The following is an 18962-nucleotide window of genomic DNA, read 5'->3' as shown; positions in this document are numbered from 1 at the left end:
TGTACTTCGCGGTGGTTTCGATAAACTTCCATTGCGGTGGTTGATCAAGCGCAAACCAGGCCAAAATCATAATAGGGCCAAATTGTTCTTCCCACTTTTCAATATATTTTATACATGATTCTAAGAAAGAAATGAATAAAATCTTTTAAATTGAAAATAAATCTAAATTAATATTCGAACCATAGAATTGATGTGAGAGATCTTGCATCTCTTCTTTTAACACTCTTTCGTCAACAGCAGAAATATGTTCCATTTCCTTTTGCACTGTAGCGGACAAAAATGCTTCTTTTTTCCGAGATTCGAGCGATTGGACAAAAGAATGGAGTGCATGCCCAACTTCCATTGCATTAATATTGTAGCTTTCCACTGCTTTAACTGTTCTGTTGAAAATAGATGCCTACATAAGAAATTAACACATTCGCGTAAATTGCGGGAATTCCCGTCATTCATGTTTCCTGCAATAAAACAATTGCGGGAATTCCCGCGCTATTATCCCGCAATTTCTTCCGCACATATAAAATTGCTCTAGAAAAATAAATGCGGGAATTCCGGTAATGGCGGGAATTCCCTAATTTGTTCAAACTATTTAAAAAAATTAACCTGTAGAAAAAAAGCGGGAATTCCCGCTCTTCATTTTTGTATGGAAAAATTAAGTGATTATCTGGCAGCCACCCGCTAAATTTAAATGAACGCGAACGTGTTAAAAATGGTCATGGTTAAAAAAACCCTATCTTACATTTCTACACGGGCAACCTTGATATAGTTTAACAAATATACATACATACAAGTGCACATATTTTCTGGATTATTCAGGGTCGCTGATGATGTGGTTAGTACTTATTGTTTTGTGATTATAAGGATTACTTTAGGTTGCAAACATAAAAACTCAGGCATAAAATCGCTAGTACCTGCGTTAATCACTTGCGCTAAAAAGTATAAAATAGGGTTTACCAGTATTAGGGATTTTATCATGCACGTATGATTCGAAGTGAAAGGACGTTTCTGTTTATTTTGTGGAAATAAATAAATAAAATCAAAGTGAAATGGCAGATGGTGAATGGCTTACTCCACGACAACTAAGCGCACTTTCGTACGAAGAACAGCAAGCATATATTCGTCAAACGCTTGAAGAGAGCCAAGAAGAAATAAGTGACCACGATTCAGTAGTTGGTGACGAGGCTTTAGATGAATGTGTAGGTGATATTGGTGGTGATGACTTAGACTTAGAAGAGCCCACGTTACCAGAATATGACCCAGAGGACGACAGTGATTCTGATGAAGAACTTGAAGATGCACCAATTGAAACTGGGGAATATTTTACTGCCAGAGATGGTAATGTTTGGTCTTCGATACAACCTGTAAGATTCCGTACGCACAACATTCTAAGAAGTGCACAATCTGGACCAGTACGGACAACGCAAGGTTTGACCATTTCAGAAACGTTCAAATTGATAATGTCAGACGAAATATGCGACATAATTATTCGTGAAACAAATCGAAAGGCAAGGCAATTCTTTGATGATGACAATGCAAAACATCCAACAAGAGAACCGAGATCATGGATTCCCATAACAGAAAGTGAATTTGATGCATATTTGGGCGTACTTTTGCTAAGCGGCGTTACACATTCTGGTTACGTGCATACGAAAGATTTGTGGAATACTAAATCACATCCATTATATCGTGCTGCAATGAGTGTTCGACGATTTTGGGAAATTAGCCGCTTCATTCGTTTTGATAATGGAAACACACGCCAGCAACGCAAACAAACTGACAAAGCAGCAGCAATATCGGACGTTTTTTTGATGCTAAACAGCTGTCTTCGTAGATATTACGTGGCAGGAGCCAACGTCACCGTAGATGAACAATTGTATGCTTATCGTGGTGGAACTGGCTTCACGCAATACATATCATCAAAACCTGCCAAATATGGGATAAAAGTGTGGTGGGTGTGCGACTCCATTTCGTCCTATCCATTGCAGGTACTATCAATATTGTTGAAAGTATAAATATGTAACTAAATTGAATTTAATATTTCAATGCAGGGACAAATCTATACAGGAATGGCACCGTCTGGTGAACGTGAAAGAAACGTTGGTGAAAGAATGGTCAAAGATTTATGTATCAACCTTTTTGATGGAAGTGGAAGAAATATTGTATGTGACAACTTTTTCACTAGCTACAACTTGGCAAAATCTTTGATGATAGACAATAATTTATCTATATTGGGTACTTGCAACAAAAGGCGTACATTCGTGCCAGCAGCATTTGCCAACCCCAAGGGACGTGAGGCTGAATCGTCAATGTTTGGGTTCTATAATCACGTTACGATGTGCTCGTACGTGCCTAAGAAAAACAAGGCAGTTGTATTATTGTCCACTTCTCATTATACAACAAAAACGTCCGGTCCTAAGAAGAAGCCATTGCTTATATTGGACTACAACAAAACCAAAGGTGGAGTTGATAGCATGGACATGTGCTTGTCCGAATATAGTACCAAGCGGCGCACAAATAGATGGCCTTTGGCTTTCTTTTATAATATTGTGGACGTTGCTGCGTTTGCTGCATACATAATATACGTTGACAACAACACTCACCTGAAGTCATATACAAGCCGCCGTATCATGTTTCTCCATCAGCTAAGTGAGCAACTATGCAAGCCAGAAATAGAGAGAAGGGCGAATAACAGCAGAATATCCAGAGTTTTTTCAACGCGCAACGCCATCGAAGCCATGATAGGTAGGCCCATCCGAGTTGTGGATGCTGGAGCACATGAAGCGGAGGAGCGTGATAGTACGGGACGCCTAAAAGTAAAGGGGAATTGCTATATCTGCTCCAAACGACGCCCTACTGAAAGCATGTACATTATGCAACAAACCGGTGTGCGCAGAGCATTCCAAAGACTTTCCGTAATGCGATAGATGTAATTGAATTTCAATAATTTTAAATTTTTTCGTAGTGTTTTTAATATGTTTTTCAAAAGTATTTTATAATTTATAATAATTTTTATGCCATAAGTATTTTTGTCACTCAAAATAAACTATACTTTTCAAATATCATCATATTTGCATGCGTTTTACTATACATATGGTATGGTATACCCAGGTATGTATGCTGTTGACGTAAGGGTGCAACTTTGTAAATGGGCTTTATCTACCAAACGGATAATCCAATCCTAACCAAAATTGGGACTATTGCGTAAAACAGTTTTCGCTAGGATATCACCAAATTTCAAGTCGATCCGATTATCCAGTTCAGAGCTACAGCGTTTTGAAAACGCAAAACATACCCAGGTATGTTGCCGTTGACATAAGGGTTAACACATGCATACGTATATTATTGATATAACGCAAATGTGTGAGTATATTAGTAAAAAAAATCTGAATCGCAAGCGATTAGTTGAATGTGTACCTGCCGGGTTATAACGGCATGCCATTTGCCATACAAAACGTATGTATGTACATACCCGGGTGTGTTGCTGTTGACGTGCGTAAAAAAATCTGCTGTTGACATAAAGGTTAAAAAGAAAGTTATTGGTACCTGACACATTTCATTCCCATTAACCGATACTTACTTGATCACGAAGGAAAAGCAGCCACATCTTGGCCCTTGGATCTTCAAACAATAGTAGCAAAGAATTTGGGGTGTTGGGATCTTCCAAAAAATACTCCTTAAGACCATCAAAAATACTTAATATTGAGTCGATTGAGGATGGAGTCATGTGTAGAAGTTCACGCAAGTGAGGAAAGTTCTCTAATCGCCATTCACTTGGGAGTGGCCAAAAACGATTCTTTTACATATGACTCAAGCAGCTCACTACTTCCGGTGTTTGACCAAGTATCCTCTGGGTAGCCTAAGAACATCAGTTTGAAGGCGAGCTAAAGTGAGAAGGTGAAATATCCCCTACAAAGGGTTGTGCGCAGGGTTTGGGACCCGCCACGTAAAAAAACACCCCCAATGAACAGAAACAACCAGCCTCGCGCTGTACGGCGCCCAGATATGGGGAAAAGCCCTAGAAATAAAATCTTATCGCCGTGACCTTTTTTCTATATATGCCACTTGCGCGCTGAGAGAAATTCAATGCCGCATAATACAATAAAAGAAATTGCAAGGGCAGAGACGGTGAATCACTGGCAAAAACGATGGGAGGAAAGCGAAAACGGACGGTGGACATTCCGACTGATCCCCATCGTTGAATCATGTCTAAACAGACCGCACGGTGAGGTAGATTTCCACCTTACTCAAATCCTCACAGGACATGGCTGCTTCAAAGCGTATTTGAAAAGGTTCGGACACGAAAATAAAGACATATGCGATTATTGCGGAGGCGACGCCGTCGAAAATGTAGAACACACATTCTTCTATTGCCCCAAATATAATCTTGAGAGGCAACATTTAAAAAATGCGTTCGGTATAGACCCAACTCCTGATAACTTGGTTAACCAAATGGTCGAATCAGTTGAGAAGTGGAAAGCTGCTTGCGAAGTGGCAGCCAGGGTTATGAAATCCCAACGTGCTAGCGAACAGCGGAGGAGAAGAGAGCTGTGAAATGTAACGAACAACCACGACCCAAACACACTAACTTTGACGTGACGGAGAGGGTTGGCGACGAATAATGTACAAGGGGGGTTATCAGACCAACAGGGGTGGGGCCAAGTAAACGCAACTTGTAACTGAATGCATTTTGACCATCACGTACGCTTGAGTGTCACTCAACCATCCTCTTGACGTAATACTTGACGGTGGTACCGGGGGGAACGGTACAGGACGGTAGGAGGTTTAGTTCGGATTAAAGTTCCACACTGACATGGGGTCCAGGCTTTCGATGCTTCCTCCTCGTAAAAAAAAAAAACAAAAATACAAAATTATACTCATATCATAATTATTTTTACATGCCAATATGGAAATGACGATGGCAAAACGCAAAAGCATACATATTTGCATACATATTGAAAGCATGGAAATATCACATTGCTGTGTTGGGAGTATCATAAGGAGCATGCATACATATATTTATGTATCTTCATATTCTTCATATATTTCTTCAATATTCCTTGATTGCGCATACATGCTATGGCATCATATGCCGTACGTATATTATTTCTCTTCATATTCTCTGTTTGAGTATGTGGAGAACTGTTAAAAATGTTAACGTTTCACAGCGTGAATTCTGTATTTGTGTGGTGAGATTCCGTGTCGCAATTTTATCAAATGTTCGCTGTCAAACCTGCACCTTCTCTATGTTTTATGTTCTCTGGCTCAGCTCTGTTCAAGCGCAACTGTTACGATTTCTCCTGCTGAGCTGGCAGTGGTGAAACTCCGTCATCTCGACCGAGTTAGCCAAAAATACTTTTACGTTCTTCGCGCCGTGAACCTTCTCTATTATAAACGTTCTCTGTCATAGAGAAGGTTCACGGCGCGGAGAACGTAAAAATATTTTTGGCTAACAAAATTCGATGAGCATGTGTCACCACAACCAGTTCAGAAAGAGAAATATTGACAGTGGCGCGAGTTACATCTCAGGTTACGTCTGACGGCATGCAGTTGTGCACCACATTGCATGATCAGCCAGTACGTGACCAAAACAGCAGACTCAGCATATTTTGAGTCTGTTGGAATGTGCGGTACACCCACACATTGGGGCAGACTCGAGTTGCTGATCTGATGGCAGAGTCAGACTGATTCTTGCTACAGAATAGAAAACAACGTTTTAATCCATAACTGGCGCAGTCGACCGGAACGGTTCCATATTCTCTTTCAGCTCCGCTCAGCTAGCAAAGAAAAGATAAATAAAAGCTGAACAAATTATTATTAAACAAAAGTACTGTTATTAAAAGAAAAGTGGCAAAGGTACAGCTAATCATATAAATCCCAAAGCAGAACAAAATAATACATTTGAGTTGGAAAATTATAGCAAAAGCAAAAACAAAATTCAAAAAGTGAAAGAATTTGTGAAAATCGCAAAACAGAAATTATTTTGAGAAAAAATAAAGAAAACCGTTGAAAACCCTAAAAGTCAGCTCTTAAATATTCCATTGGATTACTGCATTTGGATTACCTTTAATTCAAAAACAACTACATCAACAGCAGCAACAGCGGAGACAGCAGCAGCAGCTTTAGCAAACAAAAAAAAAAACCAAGAAAAAACGTTAACTTCGGTTGCACCGAAGCTAAATACCCTTCACAGGTGCATTTCTCTTAGTAACTATATGTTCAGTTTGTATGGAAGCTATATGCTATAGTAATTTGTTCTGAACAATTTTTTTTGAGATTATATTGTTACCTTAAGCAGTAATCCATACCAAATTTCGTGAAGATACCACGTCAAATGCAAAAGTTTTCCATACCAGCACTAGATTCCGATCGTCCGACCTGAACAATTTCTTCGGAGATTACATTGTTGTTTTAGAAAATAATCTATACCAAATTTCGTGAATATATCTTCTCAAATGTAAAAGTTTTCCATCCAAAAACTTGATCCCGATCATTCAGTTTGAATGGCAGCTATATGCTATAGTTAACCATCTGATCAATTTCTTCGGAGATTACATTGTTGCTTTAGGAAATAATATATACCAAATTTCGCGAAGATACCACGACAAATGCAAAAGTTTTCCATATCAGCGTAAGATTCCGATCATTCAGTTTGTATGGTAGCTATATGCTATAGTTAACCGATCAGAACAATTACTTCGGAGATTACATTGTTGTCTTAGAAAATAATCTATACCAAATTTCGTGAAGATACATTGTGAAATGTGAAAGTTTTCCATACAATAACTTGATTCCGATCGTTCAGTTTGTATGGCAGCTATATATTATAGTTATCCGATATCGGCAGTTCCGACAAATGAGCAGCTTCTTGAAGATAAAATGACGTTTACAAAATTACAAAACAATAACTTAAAAACTGAGGGACTAGTTCGTATATATACAGCCAGACGGACGGACAGACAGACGGACATGGCTAAATCGACTCTGCTCAACGTACTGATCATTTATATATATACTTTATAGGGTCTCCGACGCTTCCTTCTGGGTGTTACAAACTTCGTGACAAATTTAATATACCCTGTTCAGGGTATAAAAACAACAACATAAACAGCAACAACAGCAGCAGCAGCTATAGTGCAGAAAAATATTGTAAGAATAAATTAAATATTGATATTTTAAGAAAACAATTTAAATAAAATGGCTCATAATAATAGGAATTTAGAAAACTGTGTGTAAGTTTGTAAATTCTTTTGAGGGTAATGCCGGCCAATTGCCAGCATTCATTGAGGCAATAGATAGGATTCTGAGGGATTATTTAAGCCAGGAACAAGAAGTTTTTAGAGCAGTGTATGATTTAAAAATAAGCAGGAAAGCAAAAAATTATTTGCATCTTGCCCCACCAGCTAGTTGGGAAGATTGCAAAATAAAACTTAAACAACATTTTAAGCCAAGAAAGGATCAAATGACTATAACTAGAGAAATAGATACATTACGTGTAGGTAGCATTAGTGAGTTAAGCAGTAGGATCATTGAAATAATTGATGCAATAACTGAATTTGGAGCTCTGGATGAAAACCGGGAGGCAATGAAGGGAATTTTTTCAGGTATGCTTATTGCAATAAGGAACTCAATTTGATTGACTCAGTTATTAGGAATTATATATAGTTTCATAGGGCTAGACGATGGAAATTTATATCCTATATTTTTAACAAGAAACAGAAATTCAAACAAATTTGATCTGAAGGCAAGAAATTTTAATAGTAACCAAAATCAAAATAATCAAAGAATAAACAACTTTAGGAGACAAAATATTGGCGATCAAAACCATGATCATTATTATACGCAAAATAATTCAGGACGATACTCTGAAAGGAATACCAACTTTTCAGGGCAAAATAATTATCACCCAAGTAATCTACAGAGACAAACTAGTTATCGGACAGGAAATTCAGGCCAATATACAAATCAATATTGTAATAATAATACTAATAACTGCTATGGTAATTCAGCAAGACAAAATATACAGAACGGTACTCGACAAACAAGACGTTCAAATGGCCCAACACCCATGGATGTTGATGCTGTGAGCAGGACAGAGGAAACGAATAACAACGAGGAATTTTTTACCAATAAGCCTCGGAAAATCAAAATAAAATATTAATTTCACTTACTTTGTTTAACAAAAAATGGTGTGCATTGGTAGACCCAGGCTCTACTATTAGTGTTATGAAAAAATCAAGCTTCGAACATTATAAGTTACCGGTTCTAGAAAAAAATAAAACAATAATTTGTACACTAAGACACCATGTCCGCTAGAATTTAAATACCCTTACAATGCTAGGATGAGATAGTTGAAAATAGACTTTGAAAAACCGTACGATCTTCTACTAGGAAACGATTTTATATTTAATAATTTCAATATAATCGATATTTAAAACGAAGAAATTGAGCTTAAAAATGGTGTTAAAATTCCGATGATAAATATCCTTTGCCAAACATTGATGGAATCTTAGACAAGTTGGGCAAGGCGCAGTACTTCAGCACTCTTGATCTAGCCAAAGGTTATCATCAAATTTTAGTGGATAAAAAGGATATTGAAAAGACAGCTTTTGTATCTCCGGTGGGATTATACGAATATATAAGAATGCCCTTCGGACTAAAAAATGCTCCGGCTACCTTTCAACGACTAATGAATGACATATTACGGGAATACATAAATAAGATATGTGTACATAAATAAGATATTTGGACGACGTATTAATCTTTTCAACGTCATTGGAGGAACATTTAAACTCCTTAGAGAAAAATTTTTCAAAGTTAAAGGAACATAATTTAAAAATTCAGGTAGATAAATATAGTTTTCTTAGGAGAGAAACACAATTTTTGGGGCATACCTTAACAAAAGAAAAGATTAAGCCAAATCAGGACAAGATAGCAGCAATACAAAATTTGAAAATACCTAGAACCGAAAAACATTAAAAAAGTTTCTTGGGAGCCACTGGTTATTATAGAAAGTTCATTAGGGACTACTCAAAAATTGCATATCCAATGATTAAATATTTAAAAAAGGGTTATAAAATAAATTCAAGGGATCCGCAGTACATAGCTAGTTTGAAAATTTGAAATCACTAATATCTTCACATCCAATTTTAAAAATTCCTGAATATGATAAGGAATTTACTATTACAACGGATGCAAGTGATTACGCAATAAGCGCAGTGCTTTCTCAACAAGGTCAGCCAGTGTGCTACATTCTTCTTCTTCTTAATTGGCGTAGACACTGCTTAAGCGATTATAGCCGAGTTAACAACTGCGCGCCAGTCGTTTCTTCTTTTCGCTACGTGGCGCCAATTGGATATTCCAAGCGAAGCCAGGTCCTTCTTCACTTGGTCCTTCCAACGAAGTGGAGGTCTTCCTCTTCCTCTGCTTTCCCCGGCGGGTACTGCGTCGAATACTTTCAGAGCTGGAGTGTTTTCATCCATCCGGACAACATGACCTAGCCAGCGTAGCCGCTGTCTTTTAATTCGCTGAACTATGTCAATGTCGTCGTATATCTCGTACAGCTCATCGTTCCATCGAATGCGATATTCGCCGTGCCTCTCCACCATATAGCAGGGCGGGAATTATGAGCGACTTATTGAGTTTAGCTTTTGTTCGTCGAGAGAGGACTTTACTTTTCAATTGCCTACTCAGTCCGAAGTAGCACCTGTTGGCAAGAGCAATCCTGCGTTGGATTTCTAGGCTGACATTGTTGGTGGTGTTTACGCTGGTTCCAAGATAGACGAAATTATCTACAACTTCAAAGTTATGACTGTCAACAGTGACGTGAGAGCCAAGTCGCGAGTGCGACGACTGTTTGTTTGATGACAGGAGATATTTCGTCTTGCCCTCGTTCACTGCCAGACCCATTTTCTGTGCTTCCTTGTCCAGTCTGGAGAAAGCAGAACTAACGGCGCGGGTGTTGAGGCCGATGATATCAATATCATCAGCATACGCCAGCAGCTGTACACTCTTATAGAAGATGGTACCTTCTCTATTTAGTTCTGCAGCTCGAACTATTTTCTCCAGAAGCAGGTTGAAGAAGTCGCACGATAGGGAGTCGCCTTGTCTGAAACCTCGTTTGGTATCGAACGGCTCGGAGAGGTCCTTCCCGATCCTGACGGAGCTTTTCGTGTTACTCAACGTCAGTTTACACAGCCGTATTAGTTTTGCGGGGATACCAAATTCAGACATCGCGGCATAAAGGCAGCTCCTTTTCGTGCTGTCGAAAGCAGCTTTGAAATCGACGAAGAGGTGGTGTGTGTTGATTTTTCTTTCACGGGTCTTTTCCAAGATTTGGCGTATGCTGAATATCTGGTCGGTTGTTGATTTGCCAGGTCTGAAGCCACACTGATAAGGTCCAATCAGTTTGTTGACGGTGGGCTTTAATCTTTCACACAATACGCTCGATAGAACCTTATATGCGATGTTGAGGAGGCTAATCCCACGGTAGTTGGCGAAGATTGTGGGGTCTCCTTTTTTATGGATTGGGCATAGCACACTTAAATTCCAATCGTTGGGCATGCTTTCGTGCGGCCATATTTTACAAAGAAGCTGATGCATGCTCCTTATCAGTTCTTCGCCGCCGTGTTTGAATAGCTCGGCCGGCAATCCATCGGCCCCCGCCGCTTTGTTGTTCTTCAGGCGGGTAATTGCTATTCGAACTTCTTCATGGTCGGGCAATGGAATGTATGCTCCATCGTCATCGATGGGGGAATCGGGTTCGAATTCTCCTGGCGTTGTGCATTCGCTGCCATTCAGCAGGCTGGAGAAGTGTTCCCTCCATAATTTAAGTATGCTCTGGGCATCGGTCACTAGATCACCTTTGGGGGTTCTACAAGAGTATGCTCCGGTCTTGAAACCTTCTGTAAGCCGCCGCATTTTTTCGTAGAATTTTCGAGCATTACCCCTGTCGGCCAGCTTATCAAGCTCTTCATACTCACGCATTTCGGCCTCTTTTTTCTTCTGTCTACAAATGCGTCTCGCTTCCCTCTTCAACTCTCGGTATCTATCCCATCCGGCACGTGTAGTGGTCGATCGTAACGTTGCGAGGTAGGCAGCCTGTTTTCTCTCCGCTGCACTTTCCGAAAACCAATGGTTTCGGTTGCAGCTGTACGTAAGGAGTTTGAAATGCCGTCCCACAGTTCCGTTATACCGAGTTGTTGACGAGTGCTCTCAGAGAGCAGGAGTGCAAGCCGAGTAGAAAATCGTTCGGCTGTCTGTTGTGATTGCAGCTTCTCGACGTCGAACCTTGTGTTTGTTGGCGTGCGTTTTTTGCTGCACAGAGGCGGGTGCGAACAAGATAGTGGTCCGAGTCGATGTTAGGACCTCGGAGCGCACGCACTTCTAAAACACTGGAGACGTGTCTTCCGTCTATCACAACATGATCGATCTGGTTGGTAGTTTTTCAATCCGGAGATAGCCAGGTAGCGTGATGAATCTTTTTATGCTGGAATCTAGTGCTACAGATAATCATATTTCGGGCCCCGGCGAAGTCAATCAGCCTCTACCCATTTGGGGATGTTTCGTCGTGGAGGCTGAATTTACCGACCGTAGTGCCAAATATACCTTTTTTGCCCACCCTGGCGTTAAAGTCGCCAAGCACAATTTTGACATCGTGGCGGGGGCAGCTCTCATAAGTGCGCTCCAAGCACTCATAAAGGGCATTTTTGGTCACATCGTCCTTCTCTTCCGTCGGGGCGTGGGCGCAAATCAGCGATATGTTGAAGAACCTCGCTTTGATGCGGATTGTGGCTAGACGTTCATTCACCGGAGTGAATGATAGTAATCGGCGACGGAGTCTCTCTCTCACCACGAATCCAACACCAAACTTGCGCTCCTTTATATGGCCACTGTAGTAAATGTCACAAGGACTCGTCTCTGTCCTTGTCCCGTCCATCGCATTTCTTGGACGGCGGTGATGTCAGCCTTTATTTTTGCGAGAACATCAACCAGCTGGGCAGCGGCACCTTCCCAATTAAGGGTCCGGAAATTCCAGGTGCATGCCCTCAAATCGTAGTCCTTATTTCGTTTGCCATGGTCGTCATCAAAAGGGGGGTCTCTCATCCGAGGCCCTATGTAGGGGATGTTTCGCCTTCTCACATTAGCTCGCCTTCGAACGGATGTTCTTAGGCTACCCAGAGGATACTTGGTCAAAGACCGGAAGTAGTGAGCTGCTTGAGCCATGTGTAAACGAGTCGTTTCTGGCCACTCCCAAGTGAATGGCGATCGGAGAACTTTCCTCACTTGCGTGAACTTCTACACATGACTCCATCCTCCCGCTGCTACATTAGCAGAACTTTAAATAACCATGAACAGAAATTTGTTACAACAGATAAAGAATTCTTAGCCATTATATATTCAATAACCTATTTCAGGCCGTACATGTATGGCACAAAATTTAAAATTATAACTGATCATTGCCCGATAGTATTTTTGAATAATAAATATAAAGGAAGGGAGTTTTCACAACGGCACCAAAGGTGGCTATTGAAACTGCAAGAGTTTAATTATGAAATTGAATATCAGAAAGGGAAAAATAATGTAGTAGCAGATTTTTTAAGCCGAATTGAAATTTCTCCAAAAATCGACGAAAGTAATGATAAAGAATCCAATTTAGAAATGTCAGATACAATAGGGGAACTATTTGAACGCTTCTTCATAAAAGAAGAAATTGTTAACAAGTATGAGACCCAAATTATAATAACATATAGTCCCCAAACTGAAGTTCTAATAATACATGGAAGGAAAGTAAGTGAGATCAACCCTATTGATACGGAGAACAATTGAAAAATATTTTCCGAAGACATATTGACAAGGGCAAAGTGGGTATTTTTTCCGAAGTAGAGGAGACCGATTTTCACAAAATTCAACTACTACTTATAAGCATGTTTTCTTGCAATAGCAAGGTGCAATTCATAAAATGTACAAAAAGAGCAACAGAAATTGTACAAGAAGAAGATCTGCATAAACAAATTTCACTTTACCATAGTAATGAGTCAATGCATGGCGGAATAAACGAGACTTACAATACACTTAAGGATAAAATATTCTATCCAAAATTAAGGGAACATATATAGTTAATTATAGGTAATTGCGAAAAATGCAAGCAAATTAAATATGACAGGAAACCGTTAAAGCCGAAGTTCAAATTAACAGAGACACCTTCAGATAAAAATGAAATAATACATGTGGACATTTTTCATTTTAAAAAGCAGTAATTTGTCACAGTAATTGATAAACTAACAAAATTTGCAGCAGCATACAATATAATTGACAGAAATTGGAGGACAAAGAAGGCCATCATAATTGAACAATTTAGGAAATTTGGGAAACCAAAGAAGATCATCATGGACAACGAATTCAGGGGCGAACAGTTAATTCAGTTCTTAAATACAGAAGGAGTCGAAGTACACTTAACAAAACCAAACTCTCATACAGGTAATGCAGACATTGAGAGGCTACACTCAACCTTGTTAGAAAAACTAACAGGAATTGAGGATCCAAGCCTCTCAACAGAAATGAGGAAACAGATGGTTATAGGTAACTATAATGATCACTATCACTCAACCATAAAATGTACACCCAATAACGCAAGAAATAGTATTGATCCAACCATTTTAAAAAATACAATAGACCAGAAGAAACAACTCCCCATACACAATAGAAATAGGTACAGAGAAGACTATATAGAACTGAGATCGACCGTATTACCGAATTAATCTACTACAGAATGTTCATCCGACTAATATAAAAAGAAAAAATGAAATTGGCAAATATTGAAAACCCAAACGAGAGGGATGAAGATACACTTAGCTTAAGGGCATTTAATGGGGATAATAACACTTAAAAAAATTATATAATAAATTTTTCTAATTGTAAAATCGAAATAAAAAACAGATCATATGAAAATTGTAAACAAGACGTTTATGACAATTATATATATTTTGAAAATTATTGAATCAAACATACAAAGCTAATACATTGCAAAGAAAATTAAAGTTAAGTGAAAATTGTATTTTTAATCATAATTGTATATTTAAATATAATAACATAACCTATGTGCAAGAGTTGTCTGATGATACTCTGTTAGTTAAAAAAGCCAATAACAATAAAATGATCCAAAACTGCGATAAACAAAAATTTACACTTCAAAAAAATTATATAATAAATTTTAGTAATTGTAAAATCGAAATAAAACATAAATCGTATGAAAATTGTAAAAAAAATAATTTTTTGACAAATACATATATCCTGTATCAGTATTAAATCAGACATATGAAGAGAAAGTAAAATTTAAAAAAAACGATATTAAACCATATCGAAAATTTAAATGTGCTAAAGTATCATAAAAACGTATACTATGGCATAAGTGCATCACTAACTATAACAATACTAATAAGCATAATTATTGTTATTATTTACTAATGTAAAAGAAAAAATTAAAAGATAAGTTTGAAAATCATAAATAAAGGAAGTCAGGAGCCTTCTCAGAGTGGCTCTGGGAGAGTTACATATCAGGTTACGTCTGACGGCATGCAGTTGTGCACCCCATCGCATGATCAGCCAGTACGTGACCAAAACAGCAGACTCAGCATATTTTGAGTCTGTTGGAATGTGCGGTACACCCACACATTGGGGCAGACTCGAGTTGCTGATCTGATGGCAGAATCAGACTGATTCTTGCTACAGAATAGAAAACAACGTTTTAATCCATAACTCGCGTGAACAGAGCTGAGCATTCAATGAAAATTATGCTCAGAAATATAGATTGCTATTACGGACGTACATATGTATGTTGGCCTTTTGCTTATATTTTTATACATTTTTGCTTATTATTTTGCGAATTTTTATGAATGCGTGCAAAACTGATAATATTCTTATTAAATTATACTTCAAAGTAATGTGTAGTTAATGTACAAATAAGAGCTACTTTTTAAATATTTCATACGTTTGATAATATATTATAAATTCACATATACATATGTATGTATGTAACATACATCATAATATCATATAAACCTTAATATATTACTATAATATTGTATGTAAATTACATTTAAATGTTGATACGGATCTACATGTTAGCACATAGTTACATACATACTTAGGTAAGTACAATTCAAATGCAAATCATGATATTATCATTTATCAGTAAAAAAATGTGCGCGCTACATGTCCATCCATATGTATATGCAGAGAGCGTTTATCATAGAGAAGGTTCACGTTTCAAATATTGTAACTTTTCGAAGGGGTACTCGGCAGAGATGAGGGAGTCTCAGCACAGACAAATTATAAGCGTGTTTCACCACGAAAATAGCAGAATTGACCATTTTCAGTGTTAAATGAGAAAAATAATGCTAATTCCAATGTAAGCAAATTTACGCCTACAGATTCGTTTATTTCCTATGCGCAATCGATTCGGCATATAATTTATATAAGGATGTATGATCCGTATATATTTGGTATCGAAGCATATACTAAGTACATACGTATGTTAAAATTTACCTATGTATTTCATGATGATTCCATAATAATAAATATAAGTTTAGGGTGATTAGTTTTAAATTTAGACATTGTCGGGGTATGTCGACGTATGGGGCCGATTGCGAATAATTAAAAGATATTAATTTAAGTTCAAACGTTATAATTTTCGAGTTTAACTGTGTATATATAAATATATTTGTGTCACACACACACACAAACATATTTATATATGTGTTATCAATAAGGGTTAATTGCTGCTGCTTTATATCCTGTGTTGATATTTTTGGTTGAAATGATGATTGGAGGGTTTTTCCTGTTTGTTGTGTTTGTTCACTTGAATGTATCACTGTGTTCACTTGTGTTTAATGATACTTAATTGTGTTCTCCGTTTTCACTTGTTGTGTTCACTTCTATGTTGGCGGGATAATAATCTTTAGTGTAAAAAGCGCGGGAAAATCATCTTCTTCGTTTCTCCTTTTTCGCCTGTTGCGTGAAGTTAGGGCGGTTGATATTCCTCTGCATTACGCCTCTATTACTTTCTGTAATTTGTGGGAGTAATGCAGAGGAGTATTTGTTTGGATTAAACATCCCGGCCACCTTGCAGAATCTGCGAAATAATTGAGTATTAGTAGGGTAACATATATTGAGGGTTTTGAAATGAATTGGAGTAATTATCAGAAGTATACTTAGGGTTAGATGGTGCCAGTATGGGTCCAGCCAAATGCTGTATTCTGCGCCACCACTGTACCATTATCGGGTTTGAAGAGTCCACTTCTGATAATTTGAGTGTATATATCCGCTCCAATCTCCAACGTTATCTATTTGCCGTGGAATTGAGGGTCAGCGAGGACTAAATGTTCAAAGCGCATATGCACATCGTCACTTAAGTCTCGCTCATAGGGTTTTTTGGGTAAATTGTGTGTGATAACTGCGTTACATTCCAGACAAAACTTTGTGTCATTATTTGACCTAATTTTTATGCTACAAATACGATAAGTGTTAAGGTATGTAATTGGCAGTTTGAATGTTTTGACGAGTTCGGCCGCTATATTTGTAATTTTTAGAGTAGGGTTCAAAATGGCTCGAACTTTATGCCATTCACCATCACACCTTAAACGAATCTTCAGCGTAGGTATTAGGGTCTGCTTAGCCATTAAGGATGGGAGTCGGATCTCTATCGCAAGTGGATGTTTCTCAACAGTATTTGCATCGTTGGCCAGGTATAGCCTCGGATGTCCGTGTAGAGATGAGTGATGTTTCCCATGACAAATGGAACATCGATTTTTGCTTGTGCATCCTTCCGTCTTATGCGACCTGCCTAAGCAATTAACGCAGTAGTGGTGTTTTATTACTGCTTCGTATTTCTTATTTATGTTGTATGCCAAGTATGTAGCGCAAGTCACTAGACGGTGGTCTTTTTTGCATATTCCGCAGGCGTCATGACGATGTGACGTGGGTTTTCTTGATGTGAGATCGTTTTTCGGGTTGTGTGATCATCACATTCCTTTTCCTCACGAATAGTGGGAAGGGTCGACTTGAAACGCCGCATGCGTCGTGACATCGTTTCGTCTTCCGAAATTGGTGTAATGCTACGGGTTGCGCTACGGGACCGGATGGTAATGGTCGAGCTCATACGACGAGGTTTGGGTGAGTTGGTGATTGTTGGGGCCATTTCACTAAAAAAAGAAGAGAAAACTTGTATGTTATTCTGTTTTCACTTCGGGTTTTTTAAGTAAAGCTCGTTCATTTCTGAGGAATTGGGCCAACGCTATATGTCTAGAGTATCCGATATCAATATTGTCGGGTTCTTTGAAGGGTAGGGTTACTATATAGCGCCCACCTGGATTACGACGGGTAGTTTTTTGGAAAATTTCCTCACAAATTGTGGATTTCCTCCACCTCCCAAAAACGTGTGAGTAGATTCTCAGGGTTCACTTTGTTGTGAAATGAACCTATGGCGGAATTTTGGGTGGGTTGGGTGATGGGTCCGGACAATATCCATCCGAATTCTGTCTCTTGAGCTAAGAGTGAACCTAGTATGTTTCGCTTTACTCCATTGAGTAAAATACTTGGATAGATATCAGTACCGATTAGTATATCCACGGGTCTGGGTTTGTGAAATTGAGTGTCGGCTAACGTGAATCCAAGATTTTTAAGACACTGCTTTGGATCTATGGGGTATGAGGGTAAATTATCAGTTAGGCTATTTAGTATAAATGCCTGTGCTGATAGCTTATAATTTGTGTTTAAGGGTGAGCAAAGCGTGATTTCACAAATACTCGTTGGTGTTGCTGAAACTGCATTGTTTAGTCCGGTCACTTGGGCTGATACAGAGTGGGTGGGTATATCAAAACTTCTCTGAAGTCTTCGAGATTTAAATGTGGCTTCCGATCCTGAATCAATAAGAGCTCTCGCGGAATATCGCTGGCCATTATGTTCTATTTGAACCATTGCAGTACCGAGTAATATCTGCTTCCTACTTGGGTTGGGTGGGTCTTGGGTTGATGATTTAGTGGACTGTATAGTTGTTGTGTAGGATTGCCGATTTGTATTTGTGCTTTGGGTGGGTAGTGCGGAACTTGAAGCGTTTTCAGGACTCGAACTAGTGACGTTTGGCATTTCCGGAGTTGATTCAGGTCGAAAGGTGGATTCTCTGTGTATCGGAGTATTGTGTTTTTTGTGACACTTACGGCACGAGAATTTACTGACACAGTTGTAGTTATGTGAAATGGCCAAGCAGTTATAGCAATAACCATATTTTTTGATTGCGGAGATACGTGTCTCTACATTCATTGCGAGAAATTTGGGACATTTTCGAATAGGGTGCTGCTTTTTGCAGAGCTTACAGCTTTCTGTATCTATATTATTTTGAGTAAAGTTGAAATTATTATTCCTTTGGATGTTAGAGGGTCTAGCAATTGGCGTTTCAGCCACATTTGCATGAAAAGTGTTAAATTTCTTTTCATCTGTTCGTTTAACTGTACCGGTGTGGAATGGGGGTAATTTTGCTACTGAAGCTTTGAAATTTCCAACAGATTCGAGAGTTTTGTATTTGTGGGTTATAAAACTGTCGAAATTTGACCACGTGGGTATAGCTGAATTATCTGCTAGGGTATATTCAAAGGTTTCGAGAGTTTGCTTAGGTAGTTTTGAACTACAAAGATATATCAATATCGGATCCCAGCTATTTGTGTCAATCTGAAGACTGTGTAAATTGGTTAAAACGTTATTAACGGAACGTTGTAAGCTTTTTATAGCACAACCTGTTTTCTGAGTTAATTGGGGTAGGTTAAAAAGGGTCTTTAATTGGGTGTTTACCTGCAACCTCTTATTTTCGTATTGGTCGACTAAATTTTTCCAGGCCAGTATGAAACCATCATTTGTTAAGGGTGCGTTTTGAATAACCTCCCTTGCTTCTCCTCGGGTCTTCTGAGTAAGGTGAA

The 18962-nt window shown here is 38.5% G+C and overlaps 1 protein-coding gene across 1 annotated transcript; it reads left to right on the top strand.

Annotated features, from left to right (window-relative positions):
• Positions 1 to 1043: 1043 nt before the first annotated feature.
• LOC126766570 (uncharacterized) lies at positions 1044 to 2921 on the top strand. Its single transcript, XM_050484331.1, has 2 exons — positions 1044 to 1982; positions 2046 to 2921. Exons 1-2 carry the CDS (start codon positions 1044 to 1046, stop codon positions 2919 to 2921), a joined length of 1815 nt encoding a protein of 604 aa, XP_050340288.1.
• Positions 2922 to 18962: the final 16041 nt, after the last annotated feature.

The sequence above is a fragment of the Bactrocera neohumeralis genome, unplaced genomic scaffold (genome assembly GCF_024586455.1).
Source record: "Bactrocera neohumeralis isolate Rockhampton unplaced genomic scaffold, APGP_CSIRO_Bneo_wtdbg2-racon-allhic-juicebox.fasta_v2 ctg169_1, whole genome shotgun sequence".
NCBI classification, from domain to species: domain Eukaryota; kingdom Metazoa; phylum Arthropoda; class Insecta; order Diptera; family Tephritidae; genus Bactrocera; species Bactrocera neohumeralis.
This window is presented reverse-complemented; position numbering and strand designations above follow the sequence as displayed.

Bases quoted from the DNA above. Each gene is read 5' to 3' on its own strand.
- LOC126766570 (XM_050484331.1), top strand. From the start codon at position 1,044: ATGGCAGATGGTGAATGGCTTACTCCACGACAACTAAGCGCACTTTCG. The intron at 1,983-2,045 runs GTACTATCAATA...ATTTCAATGCAG, and splicing joins TTTCGTCCTATCCATTGCAG to GGACAAATCTATACAGGAAT.